The following is a 26,612-nucleotide window of genomic DNA, read 5'->3' on the forward strand; positions in this document are numbered from 1 at the left end:
CTATTGGTGGCGCTACATTTGACGATTCTTTAGCATCTTTCTGTATCATCCGTGGATTGTCAGTGGTGGATGGGAGGTCAGGATTTAATGCTGGTACTTTAGGCGGTGGTATCTCTTCGAATAACCTCCAGAGATCTAATATTTCCCTCCTATTGTGCAACGGCTTCCCCTTGTATTTCAAACAAATGCATGTGGCCACCATATCCAGAACACTTTTATCAAATGACCCCCCCTCGGGCCATATCTGGGGTAACCCCTCTCCACACCCAAGAAGCTTTATCCGGCCACACTTACCATGACCATTCAATTACTATACATTTATAACCATTTTACACATCCACAGCATCAAATTGTCTTCTGACTCATACGAGGTGCACACACCTCTCTGTAACACTCTATTCACAATTCAAGCTTTCCTCCCTAGCCGGCTGTCCCTGTCCGTCTTATTCAGATATATGGATGCGCATATATATATATATATATATATATTGGTCTGCTCTTTCCCTCTTCTAGTAAGACTCTCTCTTTTACTTTCTCCCTTACTTTCTCCCTAACGTTTTGTACTGATGTCACTTTTATTTCCCCCCCCCAACCCTAAAGAAAAGAAAGGAGAAATAGCAGTCACTAATCTATTCTCCGTGTCCCCCTTTGCCAGACACTTTTATCTTATAATCCACTTCTTCATATATTCCCAGTACTAGTCAAGATAGCACTATGCGGCGCAGCCTTCCACCCCCTTTCGGAGCTAGGTTCCTGTCACTTTTATCTCTTATTCACCTCTTAATCCTAATGGCCATATGCAAAGAAATTTTAGGATGAACCTTAGTAGATCTGCGTACCCCCTTTTCTACCCCTCTTCGTTCTCTGTCCTAGACTTCTTCCCCCACTCCCTTTACGATTGCTCGCACTCAATACTCACGTGCCCGTCTTGAACCGATAGTCTCCGAAACTGGGTCCGTCCAGGCAGTGTTACCGTCCGCTCAACAGTCAGCCCCGGCTCCGGCGAGCGGTACTCAAAGGGGATTTTTCAACTGGGATCCCGTACCCTCTCTCTTTTGAGTGCGCACTTCTTAGTGTACCGGTCGCCGTTGGCGGGCAGCCTCCCGGAGCCGGCTCACCGTGCGTATCCCTTTTCGACCAGAGATTCTCGTGCCAAAAGGGGACGGTAATGTTAGGTCGGGAAAAAATAATAATAGTAATAATCACGCTTTCGGGGTCACCACTGAAGGCACGCGTCCCCAGCCAGCACGATCCTCCCCGCAATGAGAGACAATGAAGGACTCTCCCAAGTCGGGAATAAAGCCAAGACAGAGTGTGGGTGAGCTTAAATGGGAGTTTATCAATCAGAATAGGGCATGCAAAGGACTCTGCAAACTCCGAGAGCGCTCTGTCTGACAATAGCAAAGACAGGCGTATATATTTACAAAAAACGTCATAAGAACCTACATACTATAGGGGACACAAGTTTGATGGGATTGGGTGGCGATGACTAACTATAGGTGCTGCTGCGATGCGGTTGGCTTTGGCTGGAGGACGTCACTGGTCAGCCTCGTGGGTTGGGCTGGGCCTGGCAGGTTGGCTGAGTTCATCCGGGCGGTGTTGTTGTGCCATCGCGGCCAGTGTCAGTGATGAATGTCTTTTCCTGACTTATTTGCCCTAGGCCATGCACACCGCAGTCATTCAGTCATTACAATATTATCTTCTTTAGTAAATCTTCCAATTGGTTATTCTACAGGTTAATGCAACACAGGAGGAATGCACTTTGTGAGGGGTCTGATGGTCATTCGTCAGGGCATGGTTACCAGTGTCCTGTTGACCGGAGCCATAGGTTGAGGGGCTAAGCTTCAGGGCATGGGACGGACGGTACATGCCTCCCTGTCTTGTTAGATGTGGTTATAAATGTGCCGCTGTGTGTTGCCACAGTGTTGGGTGTCCTGATTGCACAGGGCCATAAGTCTAAGATGATCCGGTGGGTTGTGGGGTTTACAAGGGGGTGCCTTTGGAAGTGTGTGTTCAGGCAGAGGTTTACTGCTGTGCTGTAAATAATGCAGGTGGCGGGCCGTGGCCTTGGGTGCTGCAGAAGGAGCTACAAAATCTTTGAAGCGGCTCCAGTCTGGTTGGGGGAGGTGGAGCAGCGCGGCGCGGGCCTCTGCTCTCATGTTTGACAGTCTTCGCAGGGTGGGAGGGGGAATGGCCTTGCACATATTCACAAAGGTATCTTCCTCGTGTGTTGGCGGCTTTTAGAGGTGAAAACATCACAATCATTTGAACACTTTATAATATTTGTTTGAATCACTTGAAAACATACATTTCAACTTTGCTGGATGTGTCTCGATTATATCCAGTCTGAGCACCTTATTCGTACACTATGTTTTAACAATTACAGTATTTAGTTATATGCATAAATATTTACAGTAAGTGAGGTAGTAGTGAGGTTGGTGGAGTACATCGAAAATGACCCGCCACCGTACGTGACGGTGGTGGCACATAAGGGGCTTAGACATACACGCATGACAAGTGCATTCTCGCACATCCTTCACATGAGCCCTCTGTATGGTTACATTCGTCTTCTTGTGTATTCTAGCAGCATTAGTTCGGTTATGGTACAGAACCATGGAGTGTAAGTTTTCCAGTAATACATATAACAAATAGACCCCTGGAACGCTCTTTCATTGTTAGTACCCCACTGAAGTGGTGTGGGCTCGTCATTACTAATATCATGGAAGCATGCTTTCTATCATGGTTATACATTTTACAGGTTTTTGTAATAGAAGAGATTTTGTGGAGAAATACACACTTTGCAAGTGGTCTTGGCATTAATATGTGGGGACTTTCTGCCATCTGATGATCATTTTACCGTTCTTTTCATCGCCCAGGACCGCTGGCCGGGTCATGCTGGGAGCGATGATACACTGCGGAAGGTGAAATGTTACAATGTTAGTATCTTATGTTAGCTCATGTCCGTCTTATTCGTGGGAACGGGCTCACAGCGGATCTGCCAGGGTGCTGCGGCAACAGGGATAACTGGAACTCTCCGAAGGTGGGGGCCGCGCTACAGTGCGCTAATCTCGCCCCATCTTTATGAGACGAAATGGTTTCGGGGCCTAGCTAAATTCAATACGTGTGGGCAATGTCTTCAGCAGGTGAACCCTCCACCACCTGGGCCCGGGTGGTCTGAGGGGACGCCCAGAGGGGACGCCCAATGAGCCATGGCCCTCACCTGGGGTGGGGATGTAGGCAAGGGGGGGGTCTTTTGGACCACCCCTCCCCTACCCCTTCTTCCCCCCCCCCTCCCTGCCTCGTCGCGCCTTGAAACACTTGTGTATAGGCGCGTTACAAATGCCATATCATATCATATATCATATCATGTCTGGGGGAAGAGAATTCCATGCAAGTGGACCAAGAAGTGAGAGGAAACACAGGCAGGGCGAGGAGCCACAAGGGTAGTCAAGGAGGCAGAGCAGAGATTACGAGAAGGCTTGTAGAGTTGTATAGAGCAGGATGGATACAGTGGTGCCTTGCTGTGGATACATTTGTGAACCAGGCGAAGGCATTTAAATCTGGCCCTGTTTCGTGTCATCAGCCATCCAGTCTGGTGATGGTACGAGGAAGTAGGTGTGAAGTGAGGCAGTTTACATGGGCATTTTTTGTTGTTGTTTTTTTTTTTTTGTTTTTTTTTGTTTAAATAATTGTTAGTGTCTTTTCTCATTGGTGTACACATTGTCCACAGAATTAATCCAATCAAAAAGGGTTCCCATTTGTAATAAGTGAAACATTATTGGAGTTATTAACAATGGTATCCCTCGATTTCTTCTTAAGACCCGGTTGATTTAACTTATTTTTTATTCAAGCAGTTTTCTTGTCAGGCACCTGTGCAGACTATCGATGGGGCAAAATGGAGCAGAACACCAACTACTTTCTTTGGGGAGGTGTTTGTGTCCTCCCTGTCTGACACGTGCAAGAAAATTAAACAGACACTCCCTGGAAAGGGAATAAGGCAAAAGAGAGCAGGCTGCGAGAGTTCAAGGAAAAGTTTATCTAGATCTCTGAGAGCGCTCTGACAATTATCGTTGCATTACATTTTTATACAGTAGTATGACGCAATTTACATAGGATACTATGTCGATCCCGGATTGGTCAGTTGCACGCTGTCTCAGGTGTGGGTGGCATTTCTTCCTCCCGGTTGGTTGCTTGGTTGGCGGGAGGATTGACGTCCGACATCTGTGCTGCGGATGGGTGAAGGTCAGGTTGCTGTGAAACCCGGTGGTCACTGTCTAAGCTAAGAAAATACATTCTGAATAATGCATGCAGTAAATAACGATTCAAAGACTCTCACTAGTTTGTCATGTCTCTATAAAAGTCACATCACACAGGTACTTATATCATCTATAATCTTGGATTATACAAGTCATATGTTAGGGGTTTTGACCACTCTAATACAATGACCAGAGTGTAGGTTCATGCTTACAAGAATCTCAGGTATGTTGCATTTGTTAGTATTGGGCACAATATACTGCAGCCGAGGTCTAGTGTTAATCAGGGGTCTGCTGGGTGGGCATGATGGCATGGTCAATGATCTGGCACATGAAAGGAATACCTTGCAGGGACACAGGGTCGGAATGGCAGTAAGTTTCCATTGGCAAGGGTGCGGGGGGCAAGGACACGTTTGTGGAGATAAACGAGCTATGCGCTTAGTTCATGCTGGTTCACATGCAGGACGGTGATCTCAGAGGAAGACTGATGTGATACTTTTATTAGTTGTTGCAAGCACCCCCGGCTTCAGCGTGAGAATGGTGCCGTGCAGAGTTTTCCAGTCAGAGAAGGACGAGGGTGGGGGCCATGTGCTATGTGCTCTGTGCGCTTGACCATTGTGAAAGGGAGAGAAGCGTCTTGTACTATCGCAGTGTGGCCTGGTCACCAAGATGGAGCCGAAAGGGGGTACAAAAATGGATGCCCTGTGTCCTGCTCAGTGGTCCCATCTACACGAATGTAACCCAAAGTTAACATTGCATAAGGGCAAGGGGCGAACCCACTACTGGAGGCACTTCGTCCAAGTCTTGTACTGAGAAGTGAAGGCAGAGAGGGGCCTGCTGGCCCCTCGCTCCCACACAGAGGTCAGAATAGTGATGGCATTTGGGGGTGTACCTCAAGACTAGGAAAGGAGGTGAGATCCCTAATATAGGCACAGTGGGCTCTCTAAATTCGCTTCCACAGAGAAAGTCCTAGCATTGGTTGAAAGGAAGTGCCACTTGGAGGTGGGGTGACTGGTGGTCCTACAGCGACATATTAAAATTAGACAAGGTTTGTTCTCCAGGATGGAGTGGGTTGGGTCCTGATTTCAAGGACATTGGGCCTCATTACGACCCTGGCGGTCCGGAAATAACGGTGGCGGTAAACCCGCCGCCACCGTTGTTTCCGGACCGCCTGATCCTGACCCCTGCAGGCGGGAGGTGATGTTCCCGCCAGGTCTGACCTGGCGGGTTTAACACCTCCCGCATGCAGGCAGACGAGGAAACACCGGCAGCATTACGAGATGCTGCCGGTGTTTCCATGATCCCGATTCCCAATGAGTCCAACAGGACTCAATGGGAATGGGGATTTACACCATTCCGCCTCAGTGATTCTCGGAAAACCGGGGTTGTAATGCCCCGATAATTCCGGGAATCACGGAGGCGTAATGGTAATACGAGTCCGGCGGTAACCAGGCGGTTTTACCGCCGCGGTTACCGCCGGACTCGTAATGAGGCCCATTGCCTCTGGCAATCCCGATTGTGTTACCACTGCTGAGAATGTTAGGCCTACATCCAGCTGACATAAGGACCTTAAACCTAACAAAAAATGAGATTTCCTTTTTTACGAACGTTAAACTGCCGCTTCACCCTCCTCTTGTCCCCCTCCGTCTCCTCTTACTGACAGCATTCCTTTTTTTCTAATTCTTTTAATGTTAATGAGTGATGTCATGATGTGCATCCTTTTACTGATTTTGACTTCTAATGGTTTGACACACCCGAACTCTAGATGTCATACCATGACAAGACAGAATATTTGTGCTCAAGAGATTTCAATTTTTGCTACTCTGCCAGACGATCTGGTAGATCAGTATGGTGTCTGCAGTCAATCTTTTGAGAAATTCCTTATGTGGTGCAAGTTACTACGTACATCTTTATCCTGTAACTTTTAAACTTTCCTCTCTCATTTATCCCTTCTATAACGATGGCCATTTGGTACATGTTGTTCATAACCGCGGCTTGCGGTGGCACTAGAATATTTGTCTTCTCGACTTGCCTATACCCAGAGCACTTTGTTTTTGATCCCTTTGGGTAATCTAGGGCTTTGCATCGGTTCTAAAAACCCTATCTATAATAATGCATTGGACACAAACGGATTCCTGAATATTTACTGATATTTGCAGGAGCCACTGTCCCAAAGAATCTATTCCTAAAATGTTACCAATTGGTAAAACACACATTTTCCCTGGTGCTATATTTTTCCAAGGTTATTGTGTGGACAATCCCTTGTTCTGTGTTACACTATTCCTTTCTACTAGCCCGCTCCTCTAAGAGTGTTGCAGCAGAATGCTCTGCCATGTCTACCCCTGGGTGAGCCAGGCATTTTAGGAGATGCCTGCAGCCTAGCTGTGAATTGAAAACAAGGGGAGTGTCACCTCATTCATGGTGTGCTGCACAAACTGTAGGTGGAGAGGGATACGAGTAAAATAGATAGCCATTCGTTTTTCAAGCGGTATGGTTAAAGCAAAAAGTCAAAGTCAATAAACCATTGGGTGAAAATAAAGTTTATAGTAGAATTTGGAACAGATCTGTACAATTCAGTGCTCACCCCAATTATGGGCAACTTTCATGCAGGGGATTGAACCCCGTGATATCAGGTTTCGGCATGGTACAATTAATTTGGACACGCCAATGGTTGGAGCAAAGTCCATGAACTCCAAAAAAAGATAAAACAAAGGAAACCCAACCCTAAAGAACTAGGTATAAAGGCGGCGGGCAAGTCCTACGGCTCACTCTTTGATGTTCCAGGCCAGGGCATCATCGAACTCCACCTCGATGTTCCAGAGGCGGGCCTGTTCCCTGGCCTCTAGGTCTCGCAGGGATCCAGCCATGACCTCCTCCATCTCCCTGCGAGTTGCCTCGAGGCACTCCGCTCGCCTCAACGCCCGGCGCATGGAGTTTTCCGCCCTCACCATTGTGAGCCGTGCCTCTGCCTGCTGCCACTCTACATCTATCTGCTGGCCCAACTGCTGCCACACGGAAGACACTCCCAATCCAGGGTCCTCCTGCCCTCCGTCTGATGCCTGCCCCTGTGATGTTGATGGCCCCGAGCCATCATCGCTCCCGCCCTGAGCCTGCTGCTGCCGTGCATGTGCCCTGCACGTCCTCCTCTTGCTGGGGGTCCAGTTGGTGTGGTGGCCACCCCTGCTGGACTCCCGACCGTGGCAGGGATGTGTCCTCCACCAGCCTGGCCGCTGGCTCAGGGGCAGCTACACAGGGTGCCCAGGTGATACTTGGGCAGGAAGCTGGCATGGAGGATGACTGGCGCATAGGGGGTTCAGTTGAGGAGGGGGTTGCTAGAAGATCCAGCACACGGAGGAACCCAGCGCTGGTGACCTGTCCTAGTAGGTCTATGCGGTCAAAGAGGCATTCGAAATGATGTGCATTGTCCAGACGTGAATCCTGCATGTCATCCCGAATACCAATTCGACGCAACGCCACCCCAGCTAAGACAGGCTCAATCCGGTCACAGATGGCCACGTCCGCAGGGAGAGGAAGGCCAGTTGTTGTTTGCGCATCCCCTCTCTGAAAACGGGTCTGGACGAAGGCATCCCTGCTGGGGCAGGATGATGCAGTCACAGGATTGGGGACAGGATTAGGCACAGGCACCTCCGCGGCAGCCTGTGCCGCCTCCTGTCCCTGCCCCTGGACTGCACCACTAGCACCAGTGGAATCCCCCCCCCCCTCCTCCTCCAGGCCCGTGCGTGGGCCTTCCACGGCCTCCTCAACCGAACCCACCACCAACCTGGATGACTCTGTGCCATCTTCCTCCATAGGCCACTGTGTGGGCTCAGCTGCCCCTACTGCTGCAGAGGAGTCCACCTCCAAACTCTGCATCTTGGACCTCCCCTCGGCAGCTGCAGCCGTGGATGCGGCACCAGACTCCTCACTCCCGGAAGAGATGACTACGTGGGAGGAGAGCTGGGCCTTGGGTCTCCGGCTGGCGGTGGGATCCCTGCCGCTGTGCTCCACAGCACCGTCTCCGCCCTCTTCATCAGTCGACGCTGCAGACGGGGAGAGACAGAATACAGGCATCAGGGCACTGTACAATGGCCGGCTACACACATGACCGTTGGATATGAGTGCCAGTGTCAATCTTCACAGATGGCATCACACTCCAACACTCATATCATTTGAACCCACACACATGCACAAATTAACAGGCATCATACAGCAAGCAGCATCATCCATACATACACACACACACACACACACCAACATGAACATCCGGAGGTTGGCATGACGTCACAAGCAACATGGGGAGTGCCGAGCACATGCACACACGCCAACAGACAGACATGCATCTGTACATCTCCACCACCTGTCACAATGCAATCCTCGGCAACTATGTCACATCTGCCAGTCGGGTTCCTACATGTCTGTGTCACATGCATCCATGGTGTATCACAGTCGCGAACACATGTCAAACACACACATATGTATGCCGTGTACGTACATGGAGGTGGAACCAGCATCCATGTGTCGCACTCCAACCATGCCATAGTACATATACAGAAATGCAAACATGTGTGCGTCTCCACATGCAGTTTTGCATCATGCTCTGGAACACATACACCATTGATGTGCATCACACATGACTGGACTCACCTGCAGCACGGTCATGTCCCTGCACATGCACATCCATACATGGTCCTTTTCAGACATATGTCCAAGCTGCACACTCCTGGCACACCTCAACATGCACTGCGTCCAATAAGTATGCATGGACACTTACCTCTCGAGGACCTGGAGGTCAAGCGCTGGGTTTATGTGTTCAGGACCCTCATGTCGTCGGTGGAAAGGTGGACCTGGCGCCTCACTGCACGCACTGCTTCCAAGAGGCGCTGGGTCTTCCTGAGGGTCCTGAAGTCCTGCCAGCGCTTCTGGACGTGTCGTATGTCGCGGGCTGCCACCCCCTCCACGTTGATGGCAGCCACAATGTCCTTCCAGATCCTCTCACGTCCATCCTTGTCGGCGCGTCTTCTTCCGTAGAGGGCATCATAATGCCCTCTGCCTCTCTGGCTGGGGGTCACCAGTGGTCTCTGATGGTGTTGGCCTTGGCATGGCAACCCCCGAGGCAGGTGTGGGCAACTGGGTCCTGGTACTGGGCTGTGGAGCGATGGAACTTCAGTCGGGAGTCTTCTGTTCCAGCAGGGGTGGTCATAGCAACTGGATTGCAGATGGCTGACATGCAGGCACCAAATTGCAGGGCACCTGGCCAGTAGGCAGCACCAGATGGCTGGTGGGAGTTGGCTTGGGGCTCTGGGGGGGGCAGGAAAATGGCGTTCTGGGCAGAAGCGTGGTCTTCCGTGTGTTGTCGCGTGGTCAGCTTGATACAGAGTGATTTGGCACGTGAAAAAGCAGCATGTCAGCGTGTAATTCGAGGAAAGGCCGTAATCGCGTATGAGACGTAACACGCACATGCGTTTCCCTCAGCATGGGTTAAAGGTCCCACGTGGGGAGCGGTGCATGTGTTTTCCAGACGTTGGGGTTCACACGCGATTACTTTTTTTAAAAAAAAATATTTTAAACAACACATCAAACTTAACCAACATATAGGACATTTCCGAAAATATACATCTTGTCTTTACATTTGCATGTTACATTTCACAGTCCTTCGCCCCCCCCCCCCCCCCAACCTCCCTTAACTCGAGCTCCTACTTCAATGCCTTGAAATTCGTTACTTGGGGTTTATCTCCTTTACTGTTTTCAGGTGCATCATCTTCAATGGATTCGACCTGGGAGAGTCCCGACATCATAGATACTATTTGCCTCTATTCTAGCAGGGGTCCCGTTTGTTTCCCCCCCCCCTCCCCTTCTAACTGCTTCATACCATGCCATCGTCTCAGCCTCTGCCCACTTCAGGAGGTCATTCCACCACACCTCTAATCTGAGTCTTTGGGCTGCTTTCCAGCCCATAGCGATTCTCCGTTTGGCCAGGATGTTGGCCATGTCCTTCAGTTTACTGATGTGTTTTAGATTGCGTGCCTAGCGAAGCCCCCCAGCATGCATTCACTTTGAATGTTATACTGCTGTTGATTTCTTGTTATGTTTATCGAGATTTCAATAAGATACACATCTATGATGTTAACTTGTTAAAGGAGGCATTTGGTTAGGTGGGAATGGATCTATGCCTAGTTGTGCAGGTTTGGCTTTGGACAGACATACATAAAATGGGTACGGCTGATTTATACTCAACCAGTCGCAAGTGTTAAGACAGGCAGATACATCTCAGACTCGTGCGAGCTAGAAAAAGGCATCAGGTAGGGGTGTCCGCTGTCCCCAATGCTTTACATCCTGGCCATGGAACCGATAGAGCAGTACTTGAGGACAGAATATCTTGCGGCGGGCATAGTCATAGATGGCGTAAGTCACCAAATATGAATGTGCGCTGATGACACTGTACTATATAAACAAAACCCAGAGGATAACTTAGAGTTGATCATGGAAGCCCTGGCGCGGTTTGCGATTTTATCAGGGATTACAATCAGCATAGATTAGTAATCCTTGTTCCTGATATCAGGCTTATCTAAAAAGGGGCGAAACACGCTCCCAATCTTGGCACTGCAGTGGGCGGTTGACCCGTTTAGATGCCTGGGAGTCAGTATATACCATGACCCGGAGTCGGAACATGCCAACAACACAATGAATACCCTGGAAGGTATCAAGAACTCCATTAGGTTCTGGAATAAATTGCCCCTCTCGGTATTGGGTAGGGCAGCTCTGTTGAAAATGGTGGTCTTGCCTAGGCTTTTGCATTATTTTGTAAACGTCTCCTACTACATTCCCAAAGCCTACTTCAAGACGTTAGACTCCATATGCGGGGGATTTCTATGGCAAAATGGTAGGTGCAGGAGAGTGCTGTCCTCCATACGCAGACCTTATGAGGAAGGCAGGATCAGGGTTCCACACTTTGAGTTATACTGCATAGCGGCACAACTGCAATTCGTGGTGGACTAGTTGGCAGACGACCCCACCCCAGACACTCAGATGCTTCGGCTCACGGAACCACACTTTTACTTAAGGGAATTGCTATGGAATAAGAGGCATTGTTGCCGCAATAGGTCACACCTGGCGTCTTTAGGGGTGCAAGTGTGGGACAGGGCACTTAAACAGATTGTACTCACAGACCTGATCTCAGCACAGATTCCCTTGATATCGGTGGTATCGACCTCTACACAAGCACGATTGGGGATATGAGCGAATTGGGAACCCAGTGGTATTGCCACGATAGATGTTCTACTACATGATGCATCTTTTATGCCCTTTAGTGAGTTAATTGAACATCTAGGTCTGCATCGCGAGCAATATTTGCTACATTGCACCATTAAGAGGGACTTCACATGCTGCTGGCCCACATTTGGCGAATTAATGGAAAAGCAATCGTAGACATTCTGTATGACATTTCAAAGGGAGGACACACCAAATCCAGGATATATTACTTCCTTCTAACGGAAGGACCGCCCCACAACATTAGTGGTATAATGCAAGTGGGAGGAGGACCTCGGTGTCCCCTTTTCAGACATACTTTGGAAGGAAATCCTGGGATACTGCAAGAGTGTCCCGGAATTCTATATTACAGCTGATTCATCTGTTTGTGACGCTGAGGGTATAAATGACCCTCTTGAGAATTTCACGTTTCCCTGGTGCGGGAGCACAACACTGCCCTAGGTGCAATTCCGAAGATGCAGCTATGCTACATATGTTCTGGGCATGCCCCACGGTACAGGTATGTTGGCAAGAGGGAGCAACCAGAATGAATAGTGGAGGGTTGGCATTGGACGTACTTTTACCCCGGGGCTTGTTTGCTGGGTCGATTCTCCCGTCCCAAACATCCAAAACATATCCATAAGATGAAAGATTTGGCGTACATCCTAGCCAAACACAGAATCGCTATGGTATGGAAAGCCCTGAGGGGCCCTAATGTAGAGGACTGGTGGCGAGATCTGAAGAAATGGGCGGAGGCCAAGACAGAGGCTTGAGGGAAGCAGTACACTTCGGCCACTCGGCCGCAGGTGAGGATGTGGAACGCCCTGATACAAAGTCAGTATGCTCTGGTAGCCATGGAAGCAGGTCAGGAGGATATACCACCATAAACATCACGAATATGATGGATATTGTTGGCGACCTGTGCTTAATAGAATGTCGTTTATACAAGTTATGGGCTAGTATGGATGGCAAATTGGGGGGGGAGGAAACCGGGGTTCGACAGTTGGGGTGAACGGTTTACGAAAGGTTATGCTTGACTATTGTTGACAATGTACAAGATTGTATCTTTGAATGTTTACCTTGTGAATAAGTAAAAATCAATAAAACCCATTAAAAAAACACGTTAAAGGAATGGAAGGAACATCCCACAGAGTCTCCAACCATAATATTGTCCTTTCTTTTGCCAGAGGACACAAAAAGTAAGGCTGTAATTTCATCTGAACTCAATAATCGGAAACAAGATCTATATGAGCTTATGAGGCAGTATAATGATGTATTCAAGGAAGAACCTGGGCGAGTGAAGGATGTTTATCATCATATCTGCACACCCGTAGGAAAAGTCGTACATTTAAAACCGCACTGGTTGCCTGAGGCCTGGAGAGCAGCCATAATTCAGGAAGTTAAAACTGTATTAAAGGCTAACATTATTGAACCTTCTACTAGCTTTTGGTCTTCCTCCCGTTGTGTTGGTGGCTAAACCCGATGGAGGCTGGAGATTCTGTGTAGACTTTTGTAAATTGAATGCCATCTCTGCTTTTGATGCTTACCCAGTGCCTCGTATTGATGATCTATTGATCGGCTGGGTAATGCTTTTAAGTCTATCAACAATTCACCCTATCGAGGGATATTGGTAAGTTTCTTTACGTGGACCTGATAGAGAGGCAAATGCCGTTTTTTCTTTATTAGGGTTATTTCAATTCAAAGTCCTACCTTTTGGGTCACATGGTGCTCCTGCAACATTTCAGAGGCTTATGGATACAATCTTGCAACCATATTCGGAATTTTGCAGAGCATACGTAGATGGCATTGTAATTCATAGCAAGACATGTGAAGATCTATAACACCTCCTATACCGTTCTGAGAGTGCTAAGAAAATCAGGATTAATTGCTGATCCAATTCAGTTTAAACTGGCAGAGTCAGCATTTATAATATTTGGGATTTTTTTGTGGGTCATGCACTGTCCAACCCTAACGAGAGAAACTGAGGGCTGTCCTGGAAACACCATCTCCCAAAACAAAGCGAGATCTAAGAGCTTTTTTGGGTTTAATTGGGTGGCGGCTGCTTCTTTGACCCATGCACGAACAGGGCATACTTCAGTAAAATGGCCCCTTAATTATCCCAGCATGAGTATGGCCAGCCAGTGATGAGGACTAGGGGAAGGACGTCAGGCAGCCAAAATGAAAAACTGAGCTAAGGCGTAATAACACGTGGCTCTGCCAGTATGGTCAAATCTGATCCCAAAATGTTAGCAGCACAGCTTTGTGGCAAACTTCCTTTAGCATATACAAAAATCCCAGCAGAATACAGAAAGGACAAGGTCTCCACTAGCTATATCTATTCAGTCATGGGTGGGTATAAGCCGGTGCTTCAATCGCACACAAGCGCACTCGTAGGTTTTGGTAGCAAGCCAATCTTGCTGGCCCTACAAACAAGCATCCAGATCTACCCACACAATGTGTATTGGCCTGTCTAATTCTAGGTGCCAGCGTAAACTAGTCTAGTTACCCACGAGGATACAGGTATGGCTTTAATGGTTTTATGACTTTTTTTTTAATTGTTTTTTTTTTTTTACAAACCTTTAACAAACTTAAACATATCCTTTTTAAAAGAGGGCAAGAACAGTCCATACAAAATTAAAACTAAATATTAACAGAGGGAAAGGGGCGGGGCGAAAGAACGCCAACTACAACTATCGGCAAATAACCATCCCAAATAATCCATACACTAATACTCTCACAGATTCCACACAATTTCTATCTTTCTACACATCACTCGCACCACTCCCCTGTTCCCCCACATACAACCAACACGAACAGGCAAGTTACCCTAAGCCCTCCCTTTAAATTGAACAGGGCAGCAGGGTTTACAATCCCTCGTTCAATTCCTAATCGTCATTATTACCCTTTATCAAGCCCTCAAGAAATGTTACCACTGCAAATGTCGGGGGTAAATGATTTTCCTGCAGGAATCTCTGTCACCATTCATCCCTTGTCAGTGTAGGAGCCAATCCTATTTTATCTCCCAGGAATCTGGTGCGCCTATCGGTCAAGCCTGTACATGAGGCTAATAGATGTTAGCCTCGGGGGTAACAACTTCCGGGCAAGCAGAACCCCTTTTGTATGGTAGAGGTTCAAATTAACTCTCAGAAAGCTAGTCCTAACCACTGGCCAGGGGTACACTTTTCAAGATATTTGGGTATGAACCTTGGCGACTAGCATTCAAATGCATAGTCTTTCATCAGGGCCAACCCGTTTCGCTTTGATTGTGTAGATATCCAATCCTTTCAATTTAATTTTTACTGCTGCAGGGTTGGATGTCGGTACTTCCACAGAAGAGCCCACATTTCTGTTTCCATAATTTCAGGTGGTCTGGGCTCGAGAATAAAGGGTTATCACCCAAAATGCTCAATTGAGGGGCTGAGAACGAGAGTACACTTTTATGCACCCAAGAGATTTCCACAGGCAGACCGAATACAGAGACACCAAGCCTAGTTCAAATCTTATACAGGAAGCTGGAAGAATTCTTGGAGGGCGCAATACACGTTTGAAAACGCACTCTATAATTTCCCATATACACCATGTCAAATGCAAGGTAGATTCGGATCTGTATGTTATTATCGGGATCACCTTTTGCGTATAAAAGATAATCAAAGGGGACAGGGAAAACATTCTGAATCTCCTATGCAATATCAAGCCCTGAGAAGTAAGGTTTTTGTTCTTCGACCTTAGCAGCTGCGCCCAGGGGCTTTCTGCTACACTTTGGTTTTTCCTGACGCCAAGATAAGTAATGGTGTCACACATTCCAAGGGATTGGTGTTTAGGTGCCATTTGAAAGCTTGCGTGCGCTTTTCTCCCAACTTCCCGTTAAATATCAGAATTTTAGTTTGCCAAACATTAACTCTCAATTTATTCTGTGGCATATAAGAATGTAAGGCATCCAGGTGCCTCTGTAACCCAATCAGAGGTCTGTCAATCAGGAGGAGGTCATCCGCATGGATGATCCACAGAATCTGTATCACATTGATTTTCTGAGGAAATCCCCGAACATCCTTTAGCCACTCCCCCCAGATCCGAAATGTATAGATTGAAAAGGATTGGCGCAAGCGCACACCCTTGCTTCAATCCCTTGTCCATCTTAATAGACTCCCATCCTGATTCAGACGCACCTGGATTGTTGTGTCCTGATACAATGCCTCCATTGGCTCCACCAGATCTTCTGGACAACCGCAGGCCCATAACTTAGCCCACAGGGTTAAAGGCTTGCTCCAAGACGATTGAGGCTACATACAACTTGGTTTTCCCTTCAATGGCTTGGAGCTTTAAAAGATTTAGCAAGAACAAGTTCAAGCTAGTACCAATGCCCTTGGCAAAGCCAGATTGTCTTGGATCTTGGTGGCCTGAGTTTCTGGCCACTATGTCAAATGACGCAGCAAGATAGTTGCAAAGATTTTCCCCAGCATGTCCAACAATGCAATTGGGCAGTAATTAGCCGTTCCGCCCTGGATCCTTTTTTAAAAATAGGGACAATCGCCGCTTTTTTCAGCTTGGAGGAATATTTTCTCTCTAAGGATTTCATCAAAACAAATATACGCAAACTCTGACAATGCCGCCGCCGCCATCTTCAAAGCATAACTGGACAGCCCATCTGGGCCAGGGGCCCGAGATGTACTGAGTCTTAGTATGGTATCCAGAACGTCTTGTTTATCAAGATTCCAGGACCATTGGCCAACCCTTTCTATCTCAAGGAATCAATGGTTTGGCCAAATTGGAGGTAAAGAGACGCCGAAGTGGAAAACTCAATCCTGTTCAGCCGCCAGCACCCTCTGGGGAATTCCGATTTTATTTAACCTCTCCCAGGTAAGCCTACAATTCTTTTTCCTCGGGATTTTAAGCATAATTTCACGTCAGCCTGCATTCTAACCACTCTAAAATAACGCAGCCAGTTCTTGTAACGTTGTTTTCTCCTCTTTCGCTCTGCCCCTCAAAGGGGTCATAAGATTACTGATATCCTCCCTATATTTCTTTTATTCCTTCACCAATTGAATTTTGAAATTGTTTTTATGGGAAAAATCTGATTGACTTCCTTTATAACTTGCTTCCCCAGCCCTGGCTAGAAGTGGAGGGTAATTAGTAATATCTATGCCCGGTTTTTGGTTGTAGGCCATTTCAGGGGTTACAAAGGTAATATCCTCTGGAACCAGGCGAAGTCGATTTCTTCCCTGTGTAACTAAAACATTTGCGGTCTTGAGAGACACCCGACTTGTAGACGGAGCATCCCAACATACCCGCAACAAGTAATGGTCACTTTGCTCTGACTCCACAACCATCGAACTGCTTTCACTGCATGACTACTCCAGGTATGCCTAGCTGGAATATGATATGGTATGATATTTTATATAGCGCCTATAGACCATGGGTTTCAAAGCGCTTCAAGGCAAGGGAGGGAATAAGGGAAAATACACTGACATTCTTACAGGCCATGAACAGTGAGGATGTGAAATTAACTATCATTCTCGGCTTGATAGTGCAAGAGCTAAGACATAGATATGGAAGGAAGGGGGAGAGTGGGAAGGAAATGGAAACAGCCAGGCGACTACCGTATTGGACCTGATGACATTTCTGGTAGAGCCGGAGAAAACACAAGGGGAGGAATAAAACAAGCAATTATCGTACTAGGGCTGATGACACTTCAGATAGTGCTTGAGGTGGCGGAGGAGGAAAGAAAACAAGTAAGGGAATGGGGAGGAGACAGACGAGGTTGCTATCATACTAGGTCCAGGTACAATTCTGATAGAGTAAGTGCATAGAAGAAAGTAAGGGGAGGAGATAGAGAAAGGGAGAGGAGGGGAGAACCGAGTAAGCAGTCAAAAAGAGTGGAGAAGCAAGAGGGGAGAGTGCATTCAATTGCAGAAGTCAGTATTAACACATACATTTGCAAGCCTGGATACAAGATGAAGATGGAAAAGCATGATTCAGGGCCACCATGAGAAGGGGTGACGCACTGTGAATCAATGAAGTCTATAAAAGTCAAATCCAGCCTTGACCATAAGACTGTGATGGTGAAACCAGGATGTCTCAGGACAGACTCCTGCAGAAGTAGGCTGGAGGGGGAAGGGAGAGCAGGGTAGGAGAAGCAAGCAAAACAGGCAACACCTGTGTTCGAGAAGGTGGGGGCACAAGGGAACATCACAGGGGGACCAGAGGGGCGGGGATGGCCTGTGGGGAAAGGGGGAATAAACACATGTTGGTGAAAGCTTACCTGCTGTCTGAGCAGGGGTTCGGGCCCTGGATCTGCCTGGTTCGCACAGGTCCAAACCGGAATTGCTGTTTTCTTCGTCTGCCTTTCACTTCGGACGCCCGGGCGAGAGACACCCTTGGTCTAAGAGTTAAGACCAGGAAGGAAGAGGCAGGGCTAAGAAGGTGGGTGGTGCTTAGGCCAGGTGACCTAGATCCACCTGCTCCCCATCTGCAAAGGAAAAGAGGCTGGAGGGCTCCTTAAGTAGGAAAAAGAGCGGCAACCAGGAAGGCACCATTTGGGTGGGGCTTGCTGATTGGGGGAAAAAGAGTGGCAACCAAGAAGGCACCAGGTGGGCGGGGCCTAGGCCATGTGACCTAGATCCACTTGCACCTGCTCCCCATCTGCAAGAGGCTGCAGTGCTCCTTAAGTAGGGAAAAAGAGCGGCAACCAGGAAGGCACCAGGTGGGCGGAGCTTGCTAACTGGGGAAAAAAAGCGGCAACAAGGAAGGTACCAGATGGGCAGGGCTTACGCCAGGTTCCAATATAGATCAACCCAAACAGATGTTTTAGGGGGGCCGCAGCGCCGATAGGCAGTTGGGTCATTGTAACCTGGGTGCAGGTTACTGGTTTCATGGCTTAGTATCCTTATACGGGTATCAGTAAGTGTCAGTAGTCCTGAAAACGGACAGCAACACCGTCCCTTTTGTGATGGGGTTTAGAAGGGCCATATATCCATCACAAGAAGGCACTTCTCGAAGCCAAGTTTCCTGGAATTAAAGTACATCATAATGAGACCAGTCAGTGAAGGCATTGTTCATCAAGTGCGTAAAACCCAATGTATTCCATGAGCCAATCTGTAGATGGTCTGCCCCTTACTTTGCTAAGCACTAGGGTTTTTTAGTAGGAACCAGAGCAGCATGGATCCACGACCAATCTTATTCTGTCTGAGGCAGTGCCATCCTTGAAGAGCGAACTTCCACCACCTGTTTACTCTGCAGCCTCCTGTAGAAAGGGGTTTTCAAAGGTGCATTCTCCTCCCACAAAGGAGCCACCTCTTCTGCGTCAACACCAATATTACTGAATTTGATCGCCCTCTCTTGAGCGTGTTCCCTAATTCCCCCGAGTTTCTCTTTACAAGCCTCCCTTCAGAATTCCTTTAGGTTTCTGAGATGGTTCACCATTAGGAGATTCCTGAACAGGAAGGAGAGATTAATGAAAGCCCCAGGATTGGAAAGCAATGGACAAAGAGTTTTACTAACGTGATCTGATCTCTGGTGGAGCAAAACCCAGTCTGTTCTATTTTCTTAGTGATTCTATGTTTGTGTAAGGGCCATTTTAAGCCTGCCTCATGGATGTCCCCAAGGAAAGATCTAAAGAAAATGTGTGAGGATATGACTTAAAAATACATTGGTTCCTCAATGACAACCAAAAAGCTACATGAGGTTACTAATGCAGTAAAACAGGCTATACTCCTGTAAATTACAGCTGCCACCAGCCTACTCAACAAAAAGCACCCAAGCCCTAGGAGGCATATGGGCTAACATAGGACCACATACTAGAAAAATGGTTGAAATGGCAGGGTGGGGGGCTTCTACTGACATTTCAGGGTTGAAATGGCAATAGCAGTACCTCTGACCACAACAATTAAATAAATCTGAGATACTACCAACCAAAGGAGTTAAACAGAAAAATATTTAGGGGTTCTAATAAAATGGGACAACGGGACCTGAACATCTTCTGCCCTGAATGACGTGGTGGTTGTATATTTAGTCTGCTTTAAAACATGTTGTGCAGGTGACCATTATTCTATTGTAAGCTGTTCTTTTGTTCTCTCCATGGCAGATACTTCTTTGTTACATTATGGGAAAGAATGTTCCGTAAGGGAAAGAAAAGACACAGTAGTAGCAGTTCACAGAGCAGTGAGATCAGCACTAAAAGCAAGGTTGGTGTATGCCTTATGATATGCCAGTGTGGTTGCCATAATGGATTCTTCTGCAAAAACTTTTCTCTGTTCTAGAATTGCACATTCTGCTGATTATTATTCATGCTGACTGTCAATATGCTGAATTTACAAAGATTAATCATATAATTTGGAAACAATTTCTCCACCTGAGATCCCAAATGACAAAACACTGTGATCTAGTCTGAGCGGTGTCTTCACAAATCAAGTTGGGTAAGGGCTAAAGATGTCAACAGAAACTAATCTAGATGAATCGTGCAAATGGAACTTCCCTTGCTTGGTCAGATAGTGGTAGGGATGAGGCAAAATGCCACTTCACTTAGAACAGGCAAACAACTTTGTACTACCTTGACAATAAAAGAGGGCACGCAAGTGTGAAACGCACTTATTGGAGATAGAAGTGTGGTGGGTCGAAAGGAGGAGTCGGACATGGTACTTTTTAAAAAAAAAAAAATTTATGAAAATATATGACCGACCAAGACCTATCTTATCTTTCCCTTTTACTAACCTGATCGCCCTGCCTATCTAAATGTACTAAAGGTGCTCATCTGTCATCAGACATTCAAAAAGTATATTCTGTCCTCTGTCCCAAACCTAATCTATTTAACCCTACCACTAACAGGAATAACTCAAAATAGGCTAAGAGAATGCCTCTCTTCTCCTGGTCGTTTCTCTTCTTGTCTTGTACACAACCGCTTTCTTTTTACATCTGTGTCTTATTTCCTGTGGTTATTGATACACAAATGTCTGTTTAAAATGTAGGATTGCTATCTTCCCTGATAGTCTCTTGACGTTTCCTTCATGATCTCATGTAGCTCTTCCCATATACTGGGCCTTGCATTCTCTTTAAAGCCTGCTTTGCGACAATTTTCCTTGAAATAGTTTCTCACACTCGCCTTTGCTGGTATGTCTTATATTTTTGAGCCTTCACAAACCCCAGGCTTTCTGTGAACCTATGCAAATTGCGAGTCCCCTTTTTGTGGGTTCTTGTTGTTGAATTCTCTTTTATGCTTCTGTTCCCTTGACAGTCTGATTTCACAATACTTGTTCGACCTCTTTGCTGCGGGCTCTCTCCTCTCCAAGCCTCAGTACCTGGGGGGCTTCTTCCTTCCTCCCAGGGTTTTCGCTTCCACTTTCTATTTCCCAACAGCATTGTTCACCACGTTGTGTAATGATTCCAAATATCTCCAATTCTGCTCACTTGTTATTCGATTTTCTCTACTTGTGACATTGAGAGTTTTCACTCCTTCCAAATCATTGCCCTGGTGGCCTTCATCCTTGCCCGGTACTTTTTCTGATGTGGGGGAACCTTGCTGGGCTCAGCGTGCACTCCAGTATTCAGCTTCACTGCCTGGCTTCACTGACCTAGCTTTCTTGGCTCCTCTGTCTTGGGACGCGGGCTGCAGGTATTTGGCAGTACTTCCTTCTTCGGTGGTCTTTGCATCGTTCAAGCCCCGTTCAGGCAATGGTTCTCCCATTGCGGGATTCGTCAGCTCCCCGGCATCTCACTCTATTGAGGGCTCTGTGGCTTCGCTGTGCTCCACCTCCAAGTCTTAATCCCATAAGGGGGCTTCACCTGTATGTATGTGTGTCTTTCTCACAAATGGCCACTATTCATAACACACAGGGTTACTTTATTTTCATCTATTGACTCTGTGACGAATTGGATAATTCGTCCCTACCCCCCGCCCCCCGGACCCTTTCTGCCTATTTGGGTGTTGGGAAGACTTTGACATCTCCAGTTATGACTAAAGCCAACACAAGCCGGGAAATCAAACTCTTCATCTATATCTGTGAGTCGAGAACCTTCTGCGTCAGAGTAAGATCCCGCTGCACCTGTGCCTTCCAAACATCAGCCGTAACCGCTCCCTTCAGCTGCAGATAGGAGAATACAGACAAAGTTCCAATGTCCAGAGCCTCCTTCAATTCCGTGAAGTGGATAAACTGCCCCCTCTTCCACAACTGTCTAACCCGCTCCAAACCCTCCTCAAACCAACTCTGAAACCTCTCAAAGTTCGAAATCGGGTCCCTCACCCCCGGTTCCACAGATCACTCAACAGGGAGGGCCACGTCATAACCCCCTGCATCTCGGGTCCCTTGCGCCAAATTGCCCAAAGGATACCAAGAAGGGGATTTTCCGGGGGTGCTGCTGAGCGGCTGAGGCACGTAGAACCAGGAACCCATAACTGTGTTGAACCAGCAATTATCCAGTCATTATCCTAAATCCCAATGCAATATACAGCTAAACATATTTGACTAACAACGACCCGAATAGTGCAGCATTGTTTTCGCCACCCTTCCAGAGTAAATCGAGAGCCGAAGATTGGGACAGCCACTGTCGCTGTTAGGCCCGGGTGCCATCTTGACAAGTAATTGAGAAGTGGGAGTCGCTACGCGGCGTATTCCGAGGTGACCCATGTGGAACGTAGGACACTGCCAGAGCTGCTCGACAGAGGACCGCCACTGATCTGTTGGTGCGAGGCACCGGAACAACCATACTGTAGGATAACTGGCAGCTTTGTTGCAGAGTTAACTGAGGGGATCCCAAGATTGGCAGCAGAGCTCACCATGCGGACACATATGACAACAGCCTGTTAGCTGCAATGGTGCGACGTGGGGATTCCCGAAAGCCGGCACCGGCCATTCATTAAAGCGGTAAGGAAAGGGACGAGATCCTATTCTGCCCCCCAACCCCCAACTCGCTCTTCCCTAAATTGCAGCAGCAGTGATCCGTGCATTGACATTGCTGGTAACAGTTGATGGGGGAATTACAGCGTTAGCTACCTGGTTACATACTGCAGCGGTGACCGTTCTAGGGAAGATTACATCGCTTTTCACGACTACGAACCCCTGGGGAATTTGGTGTAGCATGTATCTTTTAACTTGCGCCCTGTTTGATAACTCCACCCCCCTCTACTCTCCGCACATGGGTCCTACAGGGATATTATGGCTGCAGAGTGGCGAAGGAAGATCGGATAACCATTAGACACATGGTGGTTAAGTTTGACAGTGCATTGGCTCTGGGAGAAGAGTCTTTGGTGCAGCAATCAAACGGTGGGGGAAGCTGGATATGACAATGGCCAGGAAGGCTTGCTGATTTAATGTGCAGAGCCATACAACCGGTGGCGACAAGGCAAGCTTCCTGGACTAGCTTAGAGCACTTGCAGTTCTGATTACTAACAATAATACCACAAAGACATGGGGGACACAGGATGCCACAACTATGCTTTGACGCACAGTTCTACCCCTGCGAAACCCAGAAATGGTAGAGACCATGAGCTAAGGGGAATTCTTTGCTTACTCTGTGGCTCTTGTGCAGTAGATTACCAGTGGACAGTTCCTCTTTTCCTTTCTTGTCCCTCCTCCTCACTCTCAAGCTCTGCTGAAACTATGGCGAAGGAAAGGGGAAGAAAGCATTACATCAGAGCAAAATGGAACACTTTGCAACAGGGCCCACCAGGACTGCTCTGTCCTCCTTAAAGATAGCCCCGCTCTCGGAGGATGCATCACAAAACCTGCATATCTCCCTGAGTGATATAATGGGTGCTATTCAGGAATCTCGCACTTTGATGGAGGGAAGAATATACAGTCTATCCTCTGACCTCTCCTTCCTATGTCAAGATCTTCACAAACTCTCCTCATGAATGGCGGAAGCGGAACCGAGAATATCAACCACAGAAGATGAGATGCAGAAAATGGAAAGGCAATTGGCGTTAGTGACTTAAAAGTTAAGTCCTTGAAAACCGTGTGGCGGTCAGTGAAAGGAGTTCCAGACGAAACAACCTCTGTATACTTGGAATTCCAGAAAAAGCGGAGGGCCCAAGTATGGAACTCTTCTTAGAATAGTGGCTTGCTGATCTTGTGGCACCAGAAAAAGGCTCCAATTTCTTCTCGGTGGAGAGAGCTCATTGGGTCCCCACAGGAAGGCCCACCCCGGGGCTACACCCTCTCAAAGTGATAGCTAGACCCTTGAATTACCGAGTCCGAGATGTCCTTCTACAAATGGCGAGAGCGACTGGGCCCTATCACGCTTAATGGCTCAAGGATACGTTTCTTTCCAGACTACATGAGAGAGGTGCAAGGGGCCACCAATCGTTTGATTGGAGCTGCGTGGTGCAGTGGCCTACAGAATGTCACCTAAGGGGAGCAAGACACAACAGGGGGGAAGAGGCCTAACGGCAGTGAAGTAGAGAGGTTAGTAGGAACACTTTAGCTGTGCACCAGAACACACAAGAGTGCCATCCTCTCCCAGGAAGGTACGCACATCATGGCTCGAGCAAAGGGCCTGAGGATGGTGGCTGAGGACCATGAGGAGACAATGGCCTGGTGTGGTGAGCCTGAGGACAAAAGTAAAGAACAAGCACTGAGGCTGGGGGGGGCCTGAGAACAGCTGACATGCTGACTGGTTACAACATGAAGACACACGCTCAAAGCCTGGAGCGATTGCGCTGCATGGAGAGTTGGAGGCCCTAGCCTGAGAAGACCGCCCCCCTTCACCCTCCTGCTACGTGGGATCCGGTGCACAATGGGGGGCAGTGGCCATTGTTCCCCAGACAAGTGGTTCACTACCCGAGCATGCACACCCCACCGCCACCCATGGCTGAACGACACAGACCTTGACTTGGACTGTAAAGGGTGCCCCTTGCTGACATAATACAGAGGCCGTGGCTCTGAACCATTGGCCCAAACCCAACCAAGGGGAGTGAAAATTAATATTTCACATGGTCTCTCAAACATCCGGTTTAGGCAACCCAAACCAATACGCCCACATTGTGTAAGTTATCACTCAGTATCTCCCCATCAGTCATGTCCATCCCCGGGGGAGAGGGGAGGTGGGAGGGTCAGGGAGTAATGTTTAGTTGTTGGATTGTAAGGAGAATGATGTTGTTAGATGGGAAGAGGAAGGAGACAAACTGGATGAAAAAATATAAGAAAATGTACACAAGCGAACATTCGTTCACTATGCTCAAATACAATTAAATGAAGGGCTATTGCAAAAAATGTTTGCAATGTTTTGGAACCGAGTAATTGGGAATTTTAAATGGCCACAAACGTTTCAGTGCTTTTACCAGAAGAAAGAGTATCCAAACGTGACCATCATGCATTGGACTCCATTTATACTGTCAAATGTTTTTAGGACAACCTCAGAGTGCAGCCACAAAATGTTGTCCTATGTAATTGTTGGACTAATTGAAACATGACCATAGTGCATTTTACCTGAACCTAATAATAATTGGCACAAGTGGTTGAAATAACCCCTTAAGAATGTAAAACCTCTGTAACATTTCCTATTTTTTTTTCTGTTCTTTTTTGTCATTCAGTCAGTGGACTCCAGCCTTGGGGGCCTTTCCCGATCTAGCACTGTTGCTAGTCTAGACACGGACTCCACTAAAAGTTCAGGTTAGTAACCTTAACATAACTTAAATGTGGCGGGCTTGTATATGTATGGTGGTTCTTTTTGCTTAGAGGAAAGTTCACAGAGCCTGTGGTTAGGATACTGTGAAGAATCCTATGGATCCCACTCAAAAACCCTGCCTACAGTCTCCTCCCAGGTGGCTAGGAAAAGGCAGACTCTTCCTGATCCTGACCTTGGGGGTGGTGTACTGCGGTAGAATCACCTGTGAGGAGACTGGGCCCAAGGTGGTGAGGAGATCCTGTGGGATGAGAAGCAGTATTTGTCATCTGAAAGGAAGTGCCTTTCAGGATTGCCGAAAGAGGTAATGGCATATTGCCATTATAATGTCCCTGACCCACATTGAAGATCTGTGACCCGGGGTACACGCTCTATTTGATCTGAGCAAATCTAGTCAATAGAAGGACCTTTTAAGAATACAAACCCCCCCCCCTTACTCCCGAAGGTATAACGCAAAAGGATCTAGAGGAAATGCCAATATCCTCCTCCTGTAGCAACCAATCTGAACAGTCCATCTTTTAAGTTTAAGGGAAATAAATCTACCCTTAAAAAGAGCTAAATTGTTGAAAAAATGAACTTTACTGAAGCGGTCTACAAGTCCCATAAGTACTGGGACGAGGAAGAGGGCTGAAGAGGCATGCTGTAACTGTAGTTAGTCAATTAAGCCTAACGGCCCACACCTGAAGGAACCTGGGAGGCATAAAAGGCCCCCCCTCAGGTGCAGGAAATTGGAAGGAGTAGAAGGAGCTGGAGCTGGAACTGTGACTGGCATACAAGCTGTAGCAGAAGGAAGAAGGCACGAGGCAGGCAAACCAAGCAGAAGTGTGAGAACAAGAGGGACATTGGAGACATCAGATTCCACCTAATTGTTCTCAGAGGGTCCTGTTCCCCCAAACTCTAAAATGCAGAGGCTGTGCAGCGGAAGACGTGCCAGAGAGCTGTCTTTCTCTATGTGAGCCTGATTGCCATGGTTGCCGAGCTGTGGATGTGCAGGAGACCAAGGCAAGAAGCAATTGACAAGCCTTGGGGCTCTGAAAACGTGTGGCTGGGCCGGAGACACCTTTACTGGAGAAGGGTGTGGGTCCCCAGTGAGCCAGAAGCAATAGAAGTTGTAGCAGAAGTCGGGGAAAGCAGTGCGACCCACTGTAAAATTGTATAAGAAGCCGGTGAGTGAAGCACAGTGTTCTAACACATTGCGCAAGCATTGCTGGCAACAGTATCCAGCTCCCTGTTAACTCGCATAAGACTTTAAGTGAGTAGAAGTTGGTCGTCGTAAGTCCCTGAACAATGGAAATGTAGCAATCGCGTATTACTTGAAAAACATTTAACTCGCGCGCAAAGCTAACTTTGTCTGAACCCATTGTTCCATTAATAAGACTGTTTCTGTTTGAAGGAGTGGTCACATGTCCCTAGTTATGGAGAGGGAACACTGCTAAAACCATTCCCGAATACCTAACCTTGACAATAAAAGGATTACAATCCTTAACTTGTGAACACTCCATC

At 47.5% G+C, this 26,612-nt stretch overlaps 1 protein-coding gene across 2 annotated transcripts in view; it reads left to right on the forward strand.

Moving 5' to 3' along the window:
- ITGB1BP1 (integrin subunit beta 1 binding protein 1) overlaps window positions 1–26,612 on the forward strand; it is a 269,425-nt gene that overhangs the window by 14,260 nt on the left and 228,553 nt on the right. For both annotated transcript variants that reach the window (XM_069606001.1, XM_069606002.1), the window contains exons 2-3: window positions 19,579–19,678; window positions 25,018–25,096. In XM_069606001.1, the coding sequence (XP_069462102.1) occupies window positions 19,607–19,678; window positions 25,018–25,096 (151 nt within the window). In that variant the 5' untranslated portion in view covers window positions 19,579–19,606. The remainder of the gene's footprint in view (window positions 1–19,578; window positions 19,679–25,017; window positions 25,097–26,612) is intronic.

This window comes from Ambystoma mexicanum, chromosome 4p (assembly GCF_040938575.1).
Source record: "Ambystoma mexicanum isolate Mex_15411 chromosome 4p, UKY_AmexF1_1, whole genome shotgun sequence".
In the NCBI taxonomy this organism is placed as follows: Eukaryota; Metazoa; Chordata; class Amphibia; order Caudata; family Ambystomatidae; genus Ambystoma; species Ambystoma mexicanum.